Source organism: Bos indicus, chromosome X, assembly GCF_029378745.1.
Source record: "Bos indicus isolate NIAB-ARS_2022 breed Sahiwal x Tharparkar chromosome X, NIAB-ARS_B.indTharparkar_mat_pri_1.0, whole genome shotgun sequence".
Classification (NCBI taxonomy): Eukaryota; Metazoa; Chordata; class Mammalia; order Artiodactyla; family Bovidae; genus Bos; species Bos indicus.
Window position 1 is genome coordinate 118,714,585 of NC_091789.1, and position 20,797 is coordinate 118,735,381.

Here is a 20,797-nt window from a genome sequence, read left to right on the forward strand (position 1 = left end):
GCTTTCCACAAGAGTGGATCTGGAGACGAAAGATTTTGATGCAGGTAATTAATTTAGGAAGTAATTCCAGGAAGCAAAGTGAGGAAGTGAGATAAGGAAAAGGCAGCCAACACAGGATGATACATGAGCAGATTTTCGATGGAGGCAACTGCACTCAATCCAGCTGGGAACCTTTTGAGATCCTGGGTGTAATATCCTTCAGGGTGGTTGCACTGAAGGGCAAGGGAACTGTGTTATTTATCTACCAACTATCCCCAACTCTCACATAACTAAGCTATTAACATCCCAGTACTCCTGGCCTGCCTTATATACTGGCAAAGTGAATGCCCACAGGCAAAGACACACAAATGTTTATACTGGGCTAAAGGAAAAAAATGTCCTTCTTAAGACATTCTTATGGGAAACCTGCACTGGATTTGCAGGGTGACTAAATGACCATAGTTGAAAACTATTAATTTTATAAATTAATTAACATCAATGAGAAAGATTTTTGGTAGCATGCAGAAGGACTCTTTTTAAATCAACATTGCAAACACAGAAATAGGAGACCTAAAAGTTAAACTTCTGCAAAAATCAAATTTAGGAAAGATAGCCACCATGTATGATAAAATGAAACACCAATACTATATATGATTCATATCCAAATGAAATAAAGGATTGACATTCAGTTATGTGAGATTTAGAATAAAAAATATATCTGAATTCTGATCTCTCTTTTTTTTAAATATTTCTAGTTGGGTAGCCTTGGTAAATAAGAAACTCAGTAAATACTTATTACTATGAATCAGGCATTCTTTGAGGTGAAGGATATAATGGTGAACAAGATGAATTAAGTTTCTTCCCTATGGTACTAACAATCTGAGATCAATTAATTAATTTCTCTGATCCTCCATCTCCTCATACAGCAAAGAGATGAATCATACTTTATTTAGCACAGGCTTGTAAGAAAGCAAAGGAGGCCATGATTTTGGAAATGTTTTGTGTTCTGTGAAACTTTTTATCAGTTTAATTTTAAAACAATAGCCTGCAACCAAAATAAAAAAAAATTCTTCACAGGTTTGTTTGATTTAAAGGCCACATCTATGAAAGTATTCATAAAGAAAGAAGATACTTGTCTATTCTTTCCTGATTATAGTAAACACTCCTCATATGATTTTGTTAGGAATCAAATTTTAAGGAAAGTAAGATACTCACAAACCAAGGAATATCATCAAAGTAACTAGGAGTAGTGTAGGCTGACCATCAGATATCTTCTATTGCGGGGGTCCGCAACCTGCCTGACCTAATGTCTGATGATCTGAGGTGGAGCTGATGTAACAATAATAGAAATAAAGAACACACTATATGTAATGCACTTGAGTCATCCAGAAGCCATCTCCACCCCCACCCCCAGTCCCTGGAAAAAACTGTGTTCCATGAAACCAGTCCCTGGCACCAAAAATGTCGGCGCCACTATTCTAGCAGATTTAAACAGCTGATTTCAACCGTTAGAGGGTTGTATTGGAGAAAAAAACTATAGCATGGTGAATACAGTACATTACTTGGCATCTTAATATCTCGTATTTGTGTTTTTGGTATACTCCACACATTTCATGTGAAAATTGAATACGTTTATTTCCCTGGATACTTTTGTCTATTTTGTTTTATAATCAATTGGATTAGATGGTCTCTAAATTCCCTTTATCATAGAACCTTTACAAAAGGTTGATACAATCTATAGATTCTTTCTCAAGAAAAACACACACGCATTCAGAATTGTGCCTGAAATTTCAAGTGATTCCTAGACATTCTCCACCCTTGCAACTCATCTGCGACTCCCTTAAAATCTCTGCTTTAACTGGATCTGAATCACCTAATCAGAGTTAATAGTTTATTTCCATTAGCTCCATAGATCTCTGCAAAAAAGAGTGTTTGAGAATAACAGTGTAGGTGATCACATATCTCTTGCAGCATAATAACCCACCTCAAAATGTAATGGCTTGAAACAACAGTTATTTATCATATCTCACAATCCTGCAACGTGGGCAGTTCTGTAGCTCTAAGTGAAGTCAGCTGGAGCACTCATTTAGATGTATTCAGCTGGTGTTTGAGTTGGGTCAGAAGGTCAAAGGAGGCTTTATTCACTCGCCTGGCACTTCCTGCTCAGTTGCGTCCAACTCTGCACGACCTCATGAACTGTAGCTTGCCAGGTTCCTCTGTCCATGGGGCTTTTTTCAGGGAAGAATACTGGAGTTGGTTGCCATTTCCGTACCACTTGCTTTTTCCTGTGGTCTCTCTGCCTGGCAAGAGTGAGCTTCCTTCAAGCACTTTAGGATCCTTGAAGTTCTTATATAACACATGCCTTCTCAGAGTGTGTGTTCCATGAAGACAAGATCCAAGGTGCAAGGACTAATCAAGCCTGTGCTTGCATTACACATACCAATAGCTCATTTGCCATAGAGAGTCACTTGACCAAATGCAGCCTCATTATGGCTGTGGAGACGACATGAGTATTCTACGTATGGTTTAATGGGGGCTACCAACAGGAATCTTTGTCTGTTTGTTGTGAATACATTCCCAAAAAATGATTTATCTTGGAAAATACTGATTTTTCAATCAATGCAGACATTCAAGCAAAGGCTGAAGAGTAGCTTATAGGAGATAGTGTACAGGTCGTTGCTACATTGAGATGAATAAGATTACCTCTGTGATCATAAAGTCCAGATCAAAGAAGACTGAATTTTGAGCCAACCTGACTAGGGAAATAGTAGTGATATTAACATTAATAGGGACATCAGGCAGAAGTTTCAGATTGGGAGAAGAATGCTAAATGTGGATAGATTGCCTTTTTTCCCCCATACAGAAGAAAGAGATAATCATGAAATAATGATCCTTATTCTTCCCTGTCTTAGGTTGGATGTCGATATAACTGAACTTCACAGTTGGATTACTCGTTCAGAAGCCGTGTTACAGAGTCCTGAATTTGCAGTCTATCGGAAGGAAGGCAACTTCTCAGACCTTAAAGAAAAAGTCAATGTAGGTTATGCATTAATTTTTATGTATTTTTCTAACTTTTGCTGCTTGTAAACCCTGTGCTCTGAACTCTATGATTCTCTTAGAGTTGAAAAAATTAATGTGGTATGCTATACTGCTTTTAAATATATCTTTAAAATATGTTTTACATATCAAGTAGAATCAAAGTTTAGCCTAGAGAAGTCTTTCCTGATTCTGCTGTGACTGCCCATGAATACTTTTTGTTAACCGTCTTTAACTTTTATATCATTTAGCTGTAAATTAGCAATTTTGTAGCATGAAGTCGTATTGATTTCCCTTTATACATTGTTCTTTCATCTGAAGGCTGGGATTTTAGTAGGCTTGCAGAATGGAATGGAAAAGAAAAGACCTGATCCTTACAAATACTATAGACTCTCTTTGTGTTCTCACTATCATCAAAATGCTATACTTTGTAGTCATTAATAATTATCATAAATCATACCATAACTAAAAGATACCCAACCTTTTTCAATATATATTTATAAGAGATCATTTGCTGTTTTTATTCCCTACTGAGACATTATAGTTTTATCCTTTACAATGCAGTTTTTATTAATTTAATAAGAGCTATATTCATCTTCAGGGACATTATCAAGGCTTTGATATTTCAACTTTGACATATGAACATCCATTTTGATAGGTAATTTGCAATAGTTTGTGAGGGAATTTCTAACAGAAATAGTAAATATTTTCAGTGGGAAGGCTAAAGAAACAGGTATCTTGAATGTTAAATAATTTTAGTTATAGGAGGATCTCATATGTGGATTAACTCTGCTTTATCTTTCAATCATTTGATTTCATGAATTACAAAATCTGTTAGATTTTTACAAATACAACACTAATATAGATACAAGGTAATACTTGCTGTGGGGTTGGAACTTCTGGAGAACAAAAAATATGTCCTTTAGGAGAAAATAATCCTTCTTTTAAGGCTACTTTAGAGGGAGAAATAATTTCATCAACATTTCTGAGAGCTGACTTTATAAATGGGAAAGTTATTTTAAATTCCTTGTTGGCTTTGATATATTCTGCTATCAGCTTAATAATGGACTATTTATAAACAGTTTCAAGAAAAGGGAATTATGATTATATTGTTAATAATTTAGTTTTAAAATTAAAATGAAGGGTATTATGTATAGTAGAAAATAGCAAAATGTCTTATTTGAATGTACTTATTTGAAGGTATATTCTTTGTTATAGTTTTTTGAGGGAAATTCTACAAGTAGAAAATTACTTAGAGAAGATGCACTCTATGTTTTGGAGTTCATGCGACATATTGACCCACTGAAAGTATGAATCACCTTGGATAGACATGTTATTAGCTAATTAAAATTTTTATCTATCTGAGCAATCTACTTATCTATATGCCATCCTATTTCTGTATCTTAAAATAACTGATCAAGCAGGAAGATTGAGCTCTAACATTTTAAGACTGTAAATTCAAAAGTTTCCTGTTATCATATGATTGCCTAGAAGCAATTTACATTTAATCAATAGTGTCAGCAATGAGACTGAAAGCGCTAAAAAATATGTATATATATATATATATACAATAGTGTATGAGTGGTTTTCTGATGCCTGGTGAGTCACCTTTATCAACTTCTCCTCTCATATTCTGAAATAACAACATCATTCTTAATTGCCTACTAAAATAAGACATGGAATGATTTACCTAGACATTTCCTTCAGGCTAAATATAATGTATAGGTATTAAAAAATCCTTGAGAGAAATACAAAGCAATGATGATGGATATGCATTTTTGCATGCATTAATTTTCTTGCTTCTTCACCTGTCCACTTATGTAGGTTATTATGAACACATGGGAGGCCCGTCTCATGAGCTTGAGTGGTATTAATTCATTTTTAGGCAGCCATTAAAAATGGCTAAATATCACTCCCTCTTTTTCATCTTTCACTTGAAGTAATAAATGAATGAAGCAATCAAGCACTTTCACCCAGTTAGCATATCCTAGGATAGCATCCCTTCAATTTTATATATTTTTAAATCAGACAGAAATGTTCCTTCTGTATTAACCATGTGTTTTATCCATATAATTAACATAATACACTTATTTAAGAGTTGAGTTCTAGGGACTTTTCTACTGACAGTGTGGACCCTGGACAACCAATATTGGCATCACCTGTGAGCTTAGAACTGTAGGATTGTTTTCAGGCTTGATAAGTCAATTTGCATTTAGAAAAGATCCACAGATGGTTTCTATGTCTGTAAAGGTTTAAGATCAGTGCACCCTCTGAGACTTTACTAGACTCCTAGATGTTCCTTCACTCATTCTGTTAATGTTGCCACAGTTCAGACTTTCCAGCTGATTTTACAGGTGATCGAACCCATGTCTCCTGCATTGGCAGGAGGATTCTCTACCACTGAGCCACCAGAGAAGCTCAAAACAACCTCTTCTTACCATAAGGTGATTTTATACCTCTCCAATGTTCTGAAAGCCTTCCTTGTAGCTGTTCAGGTCAACAGGCCTTGGGCTCTTCCTGGAACCTAGACTTATCAGACCAACTTTTCACCAAGTTCTGTTGGAAATCTTCAAGACAATTAATTTGTTTCCATTATCTCTGTTATTTGTGTCTGCCACTAGAATATAGGAACCTCTATTCACCTGTCCTTTCTAATATCCTCATCAATTTGCTCTTCTGTACTCTTTCCTCTGTCTCACTTCCTCTTCTGTGTGCTTTCTCACACTCATTCACTTTACACTCAGAAACCCTTCTTCTAAAACAAACTTTCTGTCCCATAGACCCATTCTGTTCATACACAGAAAAGACTTGTACCCTTGGATCACCACAAAGACTAATGACTCACTCCACCACTCCTTTGCAATTGCTAGTCTACTCACTTCTCAGGGTCAATTCCAAAGATACCACTCTTATGTAAAACTCTCTCTTCCCTTGTGTTTCATGTCAAGTTGCCATCTGTCATTCACCAGTTTATTCTATTGTTTTCTCATTGTGAACCTGATGCCAAAGTCTTCAATCTCCTCCACCCAAATTGTGCCTTAATCCTTAAAAATCTCAGTTCATTTGGGCTGTCTTGCTGTCTCCAAAAGCTTCCATTTCTCTCATCTCCTCAATTCACCTACCCACTTAAATTAACAATACCTTAGACGCTTCATTACTCCATTTCTAAACTGCCACACTTTAAGAGACTCATCAGTACTTCTTCCTAAGCTTTCCATACTTTCCTAGTAAATTTCTCAACTTCTCTCCATAATTACTTCAAATTTTAATGGGTCTCTTAAACTTTTCCCCACCATTTACAGTAGGTGAATTTTCGTCTTATTTTAGTTAAAATAGTATCTCTTATATTTCATGTATTTGTGTTCATGGTCTCTTTCTTTTCCTCTGCCTCAGTGGAAGAGACTGCTTTGACTCCTTAGGGCTAATCCCAGGGGATGGGTGGTGTTCAATCCCAGGGGATGGGTGGTGTTCAATATCTCCACTGTCTGTGTTCTCAGGATTCTGCTTTCATTTAACCCCACCCCCATTTTTTCAATCTCTCCCTATTTTCTGATGATAAAGAATCAGCCTTTAAACAGGCTGCTTTTCTATCTTTGAGAAAATCTTCCTCTCCTATAAACATATACGTGTGTGTGTGTGTGTGTGTGTGTGTGTGTGTGTGTATTTTCCCTTAACTTCTCTGCAGGACTAAACTCCATTAACCTCTTAGTCCTTCATGAAAGTATTTCCTCCTTTGGATTTTGGGATACTATTCACTACTATTTACCTTTTTAAGTTTTTGCCCATTTGTTTCATTTTGTTTTTCCTTTAATACTGAAATGCTCCACCGTTCTTCCCTTGTTTTTCTCTCTAGATTATTCTCATTACTTCCCATTTAAATAGCATCTGTTTTTTCATGATCCCCAAATGTGGGTCTTTAGCTTATGTCTTTTCCCTAAAGCCCAGTCCAGTATATTTCATTGCCTAATAGACGCATTTAATTGAATATCTGCCTTCAATCTCCCCAGCCCTGTTTTATTCTTTCTTTTTATTGTTCCTTTTCCAGCAGCATCACCCAGATACCCGAAAGCGAACTGGGTCATCTAGATTTTTTTTTTCCTACCATTCACAAGTCTACCCTTTGACAAATTCAATTAATCTCATTCCCTTAACAACTCTTAAAACTATCCAATCCTCTCTATTCCCATCACCAGAGCCCTGATTAAAGCTAACGTCGTAGCTCACTTGGGTTTAAGATGACAGTCTCTAGCTGCCTTCACAGCCACTAATGTTGTATTCCTTTAGAGGTTTCCACCTCACTTCTGCCAAAGCAAACTTATTAAAACATAGCTAGTATCATTTTTGCCTTTGTTTGTATTCATTTGAGAAAGAAGAGAGCAGCCACTGAGACCCGGGAGCTAGCTGGGCACTGCCATTAGGCCTTGGAGATGCTGGAGACTGTAGTGGTGCTTGCAACTCGTCTGTCAAGTTCTCATGTTAAATATGATGAACTGCTCACAGTGCTAACATCAGACAAGGCCACTCCATGATCATGATGGATTGCAACAGAAATGTGACCATTATGTAATCATGTCTCAGTACAGTAAAAAATACTGACACTGTCCAAACCAGAGGTCCCCAAACTCTGGGATCTAATGCCTGATGATCTAAGGTGGACCTGATGTAATAATAATAGAAATAAAGTGCACGATAAGTGTAATGCACTTGAATCATTCCAAAACCATCCCCCTCCCTGGTCCAAGGAAAAATTGTCTTCCATGAAATTGGTCCCTGGTGTCTAAAAAGACTGGGGACCACTGGTCCATACCACCCAAAATGACCCAAATATCCTTCCTCTTCACTAATATGGCAGATCATTTCCTTTACTAATCATGGCTTTAGTCTTTCTACATTCTTCCTGCAACCGAGATAAGAAAATTTAAGATATCCAATCATAGAATCATGGATTTCTCTGGTAGCTCAGCTGGTAAATGATCCATCTGCAGTGCAGGAGACGCTGGTTCGATTACTGGGTTGGGAAGATCCCCTGGAGAAGGGAAAGGCTACCCACTCAGTATTCTTGATCTTCCCTCATGGCTCAGCTGATAAGAATCCACCAGCAATGTGGGAACCTGGGTTTGATCGCTGGGTTGGGAAGATCCCCTGGAGGAGGGCATGGCAACCCACTCCAGTATTCTTGCCTGGAGAATCCCCATGGATAGAGAAGCATGGCGGGCTATAGTCCATGGGGTCACAAAGAGTCAGACATGACTGAGTGACTAAGCACAGCAATCATAGAATCACCTTCACTTCCTTACAGCATCTAATAAAGGCAAAGCTTTACTTCCTTGACCATCTGCATCACTTTACACAAGCCCAAGCCCTCTAAACTATTGTAACATCCTCTTAGCAACATATCCCAATAGTTCCCTATTAGATGCCATGACTTCTTACAACAAATAAATAAACTTTGTTAATCTACAGGTGTGTTTCTGGTAGCCTTTGTCTGAAAGCCATTGACTAAGTCAGTCTTCATGTTGCCTTTATGAGGGCTACCATGACCTAATTCTTTTTTACTTATCCAGAGTGATTTATGACTATTGTTACATTTATTATAGTGTTGGTTTCTGGAAACCAGAAACTTACTCTGACTTTTTTTTTCCCCTGTTTCTTTTGATTTGGCTTAGTTTGGTTTTGGTATTGCAGTGTGTAATCTAGTGCCTGATATTTAATCTAATTAATGTTTCACTATGTGAGTAAGTGATTTTTTTTCAGTTTTGCAGACACATTTTAAGTCAGGCTCTGCTACCAATATGAAGGATATAACATCTTCCGAATAAACATTTGAGTGAATAAATTACTTTTTCTGTCAAAGGGTAAAACTTCATTATAGAATCTTAAGTGAAAAGAAAATTAATTGCTTCTATAGTCAGAGTAGGACTCTGGGGAATGTGGAACTGACTTTCATATTAATTAGAGAAGATGTCATGAAAGGAGGCGTCTTTTAAAGAGATGCTGGTAAGGAGGAGAAAAAGAGGTTGTAAGTGTTTTTAATCAGCTTATTGAAGAACTAGTAAACGTCTCTTTTCTGTATACTTTGCTTAGAACTTATGCTGATTATGTTTCATTTTTTCTTTATAATACAACTAAATTGCCTTTTTGATCAATTATCTTATTTTTTGAATTATAATTTACACCCACTATTATATTAGTTTCATGGGTCCAACACAGTGATTTGAATTGTCTTTTATCTTGCACTTGAAGGTATACACTTTAGAATTCATAATTTCCTGATGAGCTGTAAGAATTTTTGTGAGCATATTATATATTTGAAAATGAACAATACATTACTCATAGAATGGTCCACCGATGCCTTTTTTACTTGAATTTTGTGTACCAGATACTTTAGATTCTAGTAGTAGCTTCTAAACATAGGATCACATACAGAGTATATACTGACTAATGCATTATTCTCTGAGAGAAAATTATTTCCCAACTGTGTTCTATTATAAAAAGAAAACAATTAAAATTAAAATATTGTATACATATCACTCATATATATGCATAGGCTTACATATATGATAAACAGATATTAAGGAACACACATGCAGAAAAGCTGGATGAGGCTCTACAGGAAGAAAGATTAGAAAAAGCTCATATGTCAAGGGCAGACATGATTTCATGAATAAGGTGATTTTAAATAGGTTGTTTAGTTATCAGTACTTAATGTTATAAGAAGCATTGTACCTGGCAAGAAGAATATTGGAGCCTTTCATATTCTGTATAGTAGTGAGGGCTAAAAGCTAACTATAGATATTTGGACTAACATTGAAGATGAAATGTGTGTAAGAAAATGGGTGCCATCCTTAACATTCAGATGATGCTCTTGGCCTTAAAACAAGGAGAAAGTTTATACTCACACACACACACACACACATTAAAGAGATGCTGGTAAGAAGGAGGACAAGAGGTTGTAAGTGTTTTTAATCAGCTTATTGAAGAACTAGTAAACTTCTCTTTTCTGTGTCCTACATGTCCTCCTTTTTACCAGCATCTCTCTAATGTTTTTATTTAGTCACTAAGCTGTATCTGACTCTTGTGATGCCATGGACTGTAGCCCTCCAGGCTCCTCTGTCCATGAGATTTCAAAGGCAAGAATGGTGAAGTGGGTTGCCATTTCTTCTCCAGGGGATCTTCCCAACCCAGGGAACAAACCCAGGTCTCCTGCATGGCAGGCAGATTCTTTACCTACTGAGCCACCAGGCAGCCCATATATTTATGTGTAAAAAAATATATATATATAGATATATATATATGTGTGTGTGTGTGTGTGTGTGTGTGTGTGTGTAAGTGTGTAAGAGGGAGGGAGAGAGAGAGGGAAAGAAAGAGATTGACTGACTGATTGATTTAGAACCATGGAAGAGGAAGAAAGAGTGAAGATGCTGAAACATTTGAGAAAATCTGAGAAAAAATTAATCTCCACAATTTTTGAGACCACTAAAATGTGGTTACACTTATTCTCTAGTGGGTAACAAAACATTCCGACATGCCAGCATAGCCAAAGATTTTGTATAGTCTGAAAATTCAGGAATAACTTAGAGTACTTGAAAATATGATACTCTCTACTTGCCAAATGGAATTACTACTGAGTTCAGAGAATCCTGATTAGTATCATAGTCAAGAAACATTCCTTTGTCTTTTGTTCAGTATCAGTTCTCCATTTTACAGTCTCCAGTAAGAATTGAGGATCGTGATCCTTATGAGATTGGTGTCTCTGTTGCCTTGCTATTTCATTTCGTTTCTATTAAATTCAGCATTGTCTAGTCCCATAATTTTATGTCACTTTTTCCTGGAGTCCAGGATATCTTAGCAAAGATGCCAAAAATGTTTCCTGAGTTTTGTTTGGTAGGCTGTTGTCGGGAGTTTATACTCGGTTCTTTTTTTTAATATGTTATTTTCTTCATTCTATTGCAAGTACCGAGGTGAGATTCTATTGTTTTAACTTGGTGAACTTTACATAGTACTCTTTGTTTTCTGTTTGAGCCATTGTTTATTCCTGTTATCAGGACTTCATAACAATTCTGTTGGAGAGAGAATTGTTGTGCACAACTCTCAATCTAACCTAAAGTTTCCAGGAGACTTTAAAACTGAATCCGGCTTTACTTTTCAGAGCTTGTAGCCCCTAAACCCCTGGGATGGTTGTTGGACTACTGTATGTATAGCTACCAGGATTTGTTATGTATGTACACCTTCTTAGAGATTTTGAACTGAGGGTAGGTGGTAGAGACCATAACATTGTATATGGAGGTGTTATGCTATGATAGACCTCACTTTTTTATGCATCTATCATATACCAGACCCTATTCTAGGCACTGGAGATAGCACAAAGAAGAGAATGCATAAGGATACATGATCTACAGTTGATATGCCTGTGGGGAAGATGGAAATTAAGCAGATTAATATAGGATGTTACTGATAAATGCCAAAGATGACAATGAAGTAGGAAGAGAGCTAAGAAGTGTATGTGTGTGTGTAGATAGAGTGGCAGTTGAAAGCCTCACTGGGAAGGTACCATTTAATAAAGATTTAAAGGTAGTGAAGAATGGACACATACCCCAGATTGGAGCATTTAAGGCAGAGAGAAGGGTAAATGCACAGATGGAGGAGGTAAGAGAGTGCCTAGAGGATGAGAGAGTAACAAACACTATGTCTGGGGCTGAAATAGGTGTTGAGTAACAGAAGAGGTCAGAGAGGGTAGGGAGATGAAGGTTGGGTGACATGGTTAGACTTTGAGCTTTTGCTCTGTGTGAGAAGGGAACTTCTGGAGAGTGGGCTGGCTTCCTCTGTCATCTCTGTTGAGAGTGTATCATTAGGGGGCAAAGGCAGGAGTAGAAATACCATTTAGTTGGTTATTCTGAAACATCCAGACTCGTGAGAGATGATGGGGGTCTTTTGACTAGTGCAGTAGTAGTGAGTACAGTTGCAACATCACTTTCTGGATGTGTTTTGAGGTGAGTCAGTAGGATTTTCTGGTGGATTGCCTGTGGGGTTTGAGATAAAGAGTCAAGAAGGATGCAAAATCATTGGACTGAATGAATGTAAATATAGTTGAGTCCGAGAACATGCTAAATGTAGAGGTCTGGGAGATGAGGAACCAGCATAGCAGACTGAGTAAGGCAGTCTTTGAGGTTGGAGGAAGTGTGTGCTCATATTCTAGGAAGTCACATCAGTATTCCCAAGAAGAGGACTGGTCTGAACCAAATTATCCTGATAAGTAAGTTGAGGACTGAGAATCAACCAGTGACACTTTGAGTGTCAGACAGCAGAAAGCAGTGGGGACAGCCTTCGAACCAACTGAGATTCGAACCAACTAAAGTCTGTTGGTTCAAACTTTTGATTACCTTCATTCCTGTCTCTTTGCTACCCTACATTTTTTCATTTTATTTTTAGTCAACCATCTATAGCTGTGTATGAAATGAAAGTTGCTGGACTCTTCACTAACGGCTTCGTACTTCTCAAGGCACATTTGTGCCAGTATTTCTCTTTATTTTCCAATATTCCTCTTTAAAGTGATGTAACTTATCAGAACTCAGGTATCATGTAAACATGGACGAATATGAAGAGGCTATTAAACGGCTTCTTAAATCTGTATCTCTGTGCCTCAGTTCCTCAGTTTGCATGGAATATACATTGCCTATGGAGTATAGTAATTGGGTTGTACACCGTTGCCAGCCAGCTTACAGACTGTCAAGTGTATATATCAAGTGACCAGGCATTCCTTCTGATACCTTGGTGCCTATGCTGCATTAATATTTTGAATGCCATCTCTGATGAATTCCAAACTATCAGGTTATCTTTACTGTGAGTTGGAATCACATCTGTTCAAATCTGTTTGATTCATCTTCATTGAAATACCTCTAGAAGCAGCAGAGTATGTTTGAAAGAGACCGTAACTTGTAATTGGATCATCAGGGGTCTAAAGCTTTCTACTTCTGTGATCTTTTTTTGTTGTTGTTGGTTTGGTTTTGGCCATGCCGGGCAGCTTGTGGGGTCTTAGTTCCCTGACCAAGGATCAAATCCGTGCCTCCAGGAATGGAAGCAATGTCCTAACCATTGCACCACCAAGGAATTCCCTTTACTTCTGTGATCTTGGATATTTGATAATTTTATTGGCACTCAGTTTTATCTTGTGTAAAATAGGAGAAAATAATGCTGTCTATCTGATAGAATTACTATGAAGCACATATAAAATAATGCACATGCACAGTAATTTGGTACACAGGGTTAGGCACTCCATTTTTTCTCATGGTTATGTCAGTGTTTTCAAATCTTTCACAAATTTCTCTGTGTCTTGCTTTCCTCCTCTGTCAAAATGGGAGAGTGTACCTACTCCAGAGATTATTGTTTTGTTGTGGTGAGATGCTGGTTATTGTTACATAAATTAGAACAATTGGAATAATATGGCTAACCAAGCAAGGTTTATTTAACCTCAAATATTGCCCCCAAGATATTCAATTATCTTTGTCTCTCTGTTAGTAATACTAATTGATTATTCCATTAGATGCTTAGAATAAAGAGATAATGATCATGACATTTAGAAGGCCATTAATAATTTCTTTTCATTATTTATAAAGACAACATGGTATTCTGATTCTACTCTTTATATAATTTAATATATTAAAAAAACTCAATGTAGATAAAATAGATGCTACTGTGATAGAAAATGGTAATTCTAAAACTGTTGAAGAACACAGCTTGTTCTTATTGTCCTTGTTGTCATTTTGTTATAGTACGAGTATTTATTTTCTCTCTTTTTTTTTTTTTTTTAACCTGATGTAGTTAAAATTTAAGACACCTCAAATCCTGCTGTAGCTCTTGATAGTGGGAGTATTTGAACGTCATATATTTACTTAGAATATGCTTATTTTTTGCTGAGTCCTTTGCAAAGACCATTTATCTTTTAATAGAGAATAAATTTAAAGTATTAGGAAACATGGCAATTAGATGCGAGGGACAGATAATTTAGAAGACAAAACTTGAGAATTAAGAAAAAGTGAATTTTAGAGCTTCGTCTATGTTCTTATCTTTAGCAGTGTATTGTGGCTCCTTTATTTTCATGGACTTTTCAGTTCAAGTAGCAAGCTAGAACCTTCCATGGTTGTGCACATGCTTTTGTAAACAATTCAGTAATGTCTTTGTGAAACTGACTTTCAAGATAACCCAGAAGTTTCACCTGCTAATTGGTATGGGATCCTGGGAACATATAAATCCCCAAGCACCACAGTCTGTGTACTTAGAAAATTTCAAGTAGAATCCAAGATACTAAAATGTTTCTATAACCTTTGGAGTTTTGGTACCAATTACATGAAACTGTGTTCTCATTTGCTGCCCTTGATGTCATAATTTAAAGTGTTTATATTCTAGCTAGGCTATAAATACTTTTATAAAAAGGACTGACATTTTATAGTATTTTATTTCACTTTTCTAAATTTGATTAGTTTTAATGTATGTTACCTTTTTCCTGATTGGATGTATTCTATTATCTATCAGCTCTTTTAGAATTTTGCTTTCTTTGACCTTGAATCCAATAATCCTAGTTCATGGAAATCTTTTTAAAATAAATTTAAATAACTCTATTCACTTGTGACTACTTCTTTAAATTGGAGAATCTTTTAAAATATTTAAAAATATATGGATTATTTTATGAGCATTCCCAGCATTTGATATGCTTGGAAAATTGTCCAATTTAGATGATTACTTACTTATCTGAAAGTATTTTTAGTGTTGTCATATTGTTTGTATCTATACTTATGTCTGCATATCTAGATCTGTGTGTCTGTCTTTAACTCTTTGCTTTCAGAGGGAAGACACTAGATCTGCACTCTGCGATTACAGTTGAGACATTGTAGCTTTTAAAATTTAAGTCAACTTAGATTAAATTAAAAGTTATTATACCCAGTTAGTTGTATTTGCCATGTTTCAAGCGCTCAATAAACAAACACATGTGGCTAGTGGGATGCAGATACAAACTCTGTCCATTCTTGCTGAAAGTTCTATCGAACAATGCTCCTCAGAGTGTGCATATATCTATTATATGCTTCCCACCTGTACTCCAATATTAAAATCTGGAATATTTGTTTAAATGCCTATAAATCTAAAAGCTTTACAAAACAGTCTGATGTATAAAAACCTGCTGCCACAAACTCAAGTGAAATCTTTGTATAAGGCGACTATTAAATCATAGAAGTATTGCTCTCATTATATGTTTAATATATTATAGCTTGTTTTTTCTGCAGATGCTTTCAGGACATATAACATTGTTATAGCTATAGCTTTTTAATGACTATAGTAGTATAGTTCTACTGCATGATAGCTTAGAATTGATGTCTCTGTAGAGACATTATTTGCTAAGCTCAACAGTATCAAATATTACATTTTGTTAAGTTACTGTGTTTCTGTTGTTTAAAAGTTAACTTTGGTTAGGAGAAATGAACAAAGGGATTTAGGAAACTTTATGAAACTCAATTTCTTTTTCCTTGAAATGGGAATACTTTGACAATTTTAGAAAAATTAACCTGCAGTCTTATATTTAGATAAATATGGGTTTTTTTTCCACTAAATGATTTACGCTAGTATACTTTTTCCCATTGTGTATACTTATTGTATTTTCTGTTTTATTTTTAATAAAGAATATATACTGATGTTATTAGGAACAATTTCAGTGGTGTATTTTTAAAAGGTAAATTCCATTTTAATGATCTAACACTTTATCGTTTCATGGTTTGTTATGATTTGACTTTGGTTCCTTTTGCGGGGGCAGTCTTAACTTATAATGCTTCAGAAACTATTAGGTAAAAAATGTTAACAGTAGACATCTTATTTTTATTTTTTTTAAGAAACAACTTACTATGAAAAAGACTTGTGCTTCGTTGCCATTTTGATGCATCTATTGCCAAGAACTTGAGAAAAATATCTTTAGATTCTCACGATAAACTGAAAGAGTGAAATATCTTAAGGCTTGAAAGGGCAAGTAGAAGTTATAATTACTGTGTAGTTTCACAATCCTTATACTGAATACTCACCTTTGCTATCATGCTGCAGGCCATAGAGCGAGAAAAAGCCGAGAAGTTCAGAAAACTGCAAGATGCCAGCAGATCAGCTCAGGCCCTGGTGGAACAGATGGTGAATGGTAATTACACGGAGTTGATTTAGATAATCTTCTTAGGGATTTGATAAACACATAGGTTCATATTTATCAGCTGAATTATATCAGACAAGCACTTCCTGAATGAAAATTTAAAGTGAGTTTATGAGCTTTTTATTATTGTTTCTTAATGCAAAGCAGATTATTTGAGGAAATTCAACTTTGAGTCCAATGGAAGAAAATGAGATGTGGTAGAATATTTTATTAGTCTGTTGCTGAGAAATCAATTTTAGTGCAAAGTCTGCTTACATTTGTCCAAATGATTTAAGAAAACAAGATTTGCAGAAATAAATGGAAATGTAAGCAATCATATGATATATGTAAAGTGATTATAATCAGATTTAAAATAATTTTGGAATATATTTTTCCCATACCTATTTGCTAATAATATATTTGACATTTTCTGTGTTGTTTTCATTTTTTAACTTATTTAAAAAAAAAAGGTCTCCTAAGGGAAACTTTTTTTTTAACTTCAATTATTTTGAGGTAAAGGTACAAAGGTAACAGAACAAATATTAAATGAATTAAAATTAATTTTTGCTAACACTTGGTACCCCAAAGGTGTCTGAACAAAATGCTATTGATGTCAATTATAAACAAAGTTCTTTCCAGTTGTCATTGTTATACTACCGTATTCATTTCTAGGTGTAAGTAGTTTATGAAAATCAGTGTGTGTATGTGCTTAGTCACTCATTCGTGTCTGACTCTTTGTGACTCCATGGACTTTAGCCTACCAGGCTCCCCTGTCCCTATAAAGCTATTTCCAAACAAGGTTATTTTTTTAAGAATATGTTTATAAGAATATAAAAATCAAATGTCACAAATGTTTTTGTTAGGCATGTCACCTTTTTCCAGTACCTGCCTGCATTCTGAGGCATAAATTCTGTGTTTGAATTATTTTTGCTTTAATTGCCATGTTGGCATTAAAAAATTCGATGATCTTCCTAGGAAATAAATTCATTTTCTCCTTCTAATGGGCCTCATGACTATATTTGGTTAAAAATAAAGGCAAGCAAATATGATAGCTGATGGTTGGGTTAACAAGTTAAAGAATATATAGAAGATGCAAAAAACAAAAAATATAGTTGTTTAGATACATGTTTGCTGGGCAGTTTAACTGATGAGTTTGACAACAGCATATTCATATTACATAAAATTATATGATCTAAAAATATCCTTATACTGTTATATAATTTCCCCCTGGTAACTGCATTATCACTTTTTCATTTTTATAAACTGATATAAAATCTATACTTTTACATGGTCTCTACTTTAAATGGCCTTGGTTCATAATCAAATATAAAGCAGACCTTAACTCAGATTATCTGATAGTAGTATACACTGAATTACTCAAAAAATAGAACCCACCTGCCAATGCAGGAGACTTAAGAGATGCAAGTTTGATCCCTGGGTTGGCAAGATCCCCTGGAGAAGGAAATGGCAACCCACTCCAATATTCTTGCCTGGGAAATCCCATGGACAGAGAAGCCTGGTGGGCTATAGTCCATGGGGCTGCAAAGATTCAGACATGACTGAATGACTAAACTAAAAAAATAAGTTAAAATTTAGAAATTAAGTAATGATGTTTTTAAATTGAAATGATATGCAGGGTTAAAGGGCTTACCAGGCGACTCAGCAGTAAAGAATCTGTCTACAAGGCAGAAGATGCAGGAGGTGCCACAGATTCAATCCCTGGGTCCAGAAGATCCTCTGGAGGAGGCTATAAGCAATCTAGTCCAGTATTCTTGCCTTGGAGAATCCCATGGACAGAGGAGCCTGTCAGGCTACAGTTCATAGGGTCACGCAGAGTCACACACTACTGAAGCAACTGAACACAATGCACGGGTTAAAATGATCCTATGATTAGTGATAACATAGTTTTCTAGATTATTGCCCTCATAGCTCAAAATTTTGGAAGCATGAAGAAAAATCATGATCTATACTAGGTCTTTAATAAATATTAATTGGCCGATTAAATTCTATTTAGCAAAGCAAAATTAAGGCAGTAATTGAGATAACGACATTGGTAATTTCAGTCAGAAAATAACACTTCTGAAGGAAAATTCTAATTTCTGTACAATGCAAAGAGCAGTAAGGGATGGGGGTGTGATTTGAGACATTCCTCATTGGATGACTATATTGACCAAATTTTAAGCTTCTCATGTGTTCTGTTAATGACTATTTGGTGTAAGTGATACATAATTAATTTCAGATTTGAGCTATAAATAGAGCATAGATAGTTCTACTTTGCTCCATTCAATCAAACAATTTACATAATTACTAAAAAGTACACTCAAAGATTCTAACTTATCATTTTGTTATTGCTTAGTGTTTATTTTAAGCAATTGTGCAAGTTGTGAGTTAAGCCAGACATGCAGTAAGTGCTTGGAGTACCTCTCTAGGTATATTTCAGAGGAACCCCCAATCCTAAATTGCAGCTGCTCCACCAACATAGAACCAAATGCTAGAGTATACTGATGTGGTTCATGAAGTTGAAAGACACACTGAAGTTTCTCTAAACCAGATTTCTCAACAGTTACCTCAGTAAAGCTCTTAAATTTGCAAGTTAAGAATTTCCTTTCTCAAGTGTGACTATGGAGTGTAATAAAATTCATAACCATATAAAACACATCCTTGTTTTTATTTATAGAAAGGAAAAAGAAAGCTGAATCATGGTACTTCATTTATGATCCCATGTAAATATCTATTTCTTTAACCATATATCTTGTCCTTAAAAATTAAGATAAAGGCAGATCATTCTTATATGATGTTATAACTATATCCAAGTAATACTAATATATATACATTAAATGTTTGATTCCCCATGATAGCAACACCTAACATATATTCATAATTTAAAATACGTATGGAGATAAGCATAAATATAGCTATTATATTTTAAAGAAAGCATTCCATAACTATATATGTGTGTGTACACACACATAGGAAACTGAATTTTTAAATAAAATAATTTATCATCAGATTAGAGCATGTTTAAAGTATCTAAAATGATTTTGGAACTCTCTTACCTTCAGAATGAAACTCTAAGACTTGCAAAAAAAGATTCCTCAATGCTTATAGTTTACATCAGTTTTGACCCCAAATGGTATATTTCCAAACATATTTCCAAATCAGTTTTGGCCATTTCTAAGTATCTACTGAAAGCATGAAGTTTTAGTACCGCTTAAGAAATGCAAAAGAAAAAGTATCTGTTAGTCCTGAAGGCATTTGCCAAATCAATTTAAGAAAGGCGCTGAGAAACAGAGTGAGGTAGTGTCTCAAAATGGTTAAAAATACAGAGATTATAACCATGATGCCAATATTGAAGAAACTGCTTTCATTTGATGTTGCAAAGTTGTGCTAAAAATCAATTGTATGTCCTGAAAACACTGTTTCTCATAACACATGTTTAGTTTTGCAGGGTTAAATAGAAGTTATGATCAATTAGAAGATAATTTTCATTTTGGCTGCATCTTATCAAATGCCAAGTGTTATAAGCAGAATATTATAATACAGTTGCTATTAAATATTTTAAGTTTTAATATCAACTATATTATGAATTTTTAAGTAGAATGATGTATACTTGAATAATATGCAGGAATTCAGTAAGAGATTCTTATTCATTCATTTGTGACCTTTTTTTAAATCAAAAGTTTGCATAAATTATTTGTATACATAAAAGCTATACATGAACATTTTCCTCTTAAGTGTATCAGTTCTTTTAGAAGACTATAAAGGATCTTCACGCTCAGAATGGACTCAAAATGGAGGCTACAGTGATACTAAAAGGGAGAATGTTATATAAAATGTTAATTTCTGGGATTTTGACATGGAATTTTGATATAACTGATTTATCTATTTAACTGTTTCTTTTAATTAACATTGAATTTATTGCTCCTGTATCAAAATCAGTTGATCAGATAAGTATGGGGGATAGTGTTATAGTGTTGAATGGTGGAGAGCTCTTCATCTTGTTGGAGAAATTTTTCACAGATAGAATCTTTATGAAGTTTATTGTCACTATATAAGATTAGTATCATAGCCCTAGTCTGTATAAATTATTCACATCCTAGAACTTTAATGAGAGTAAGTGGGAGATGAAATTGGGTACCTAGTGATCTACTTATGTTTCCTGTAATTGTGATATTCTGAGAAGGGGAATTTCCAGATTTTTATTTATTTAAATTAAAACAATATACAATATGGACCCTCTTTAATGTTTATTTTTATATTAATTTAAATACAAAATGATATAAACTAATTAAAATTTTAGAAAATTTTAGCTGTTAAATATCAAGTATATTGCTATCATATCAGTAATATAGATTATTAATAAACACAGGTTTCAAATATTTTGAACAGCTTTTTAACTCATTTGCATAACTTTAGAGCAAAAGCTTTTCATTGTTTGAATGAGATTATGGGACTTCAGGACAGTCTAGAACAGTTTTATGCCTAAAAATATGCTTACTTCATTTTTATCTGTTTAGCATTAGACTTCATTTTTAATTCTTTTTGTAAAATAATGTTCTTGCATCAAATATTTAGTCTCCTTTTCAGTCAGATATAACAAAAAAAGACCCTGGTTTTGATAAATTA

The 20,797-nt window shown here is 34.9% G+C and overlaps 1 protein-coding gene across 9 annotated transcripts in view; it reads left to right on the plus strand.

The window, feature by feature from the left end:
* The window catches only part of DMD (dystrophin), a 2,362,639-nt gene that overhangs the window by 859,314 nt on the left and 1,482,528 nt on the right, over positions 1–20,797 (plus strand). For all 9 annotated transcript variants that reach the window (XM_070783459.1, XM_070783466.1, XM_070783462.1 and 6 more), the window contains 2 exons: positions 2,892–3,015; positions 16,096–16,183. In XM_070783459.1, the coding sequence (XP_070639560.1) occupies positions 2,892–3,015; positions 16,096–16,183 (212 nt within the window). The remainder of the gene's footprint in view (positions 1–2,891; positions 3,016–16,095; positions 16,184–20,797) is intronic.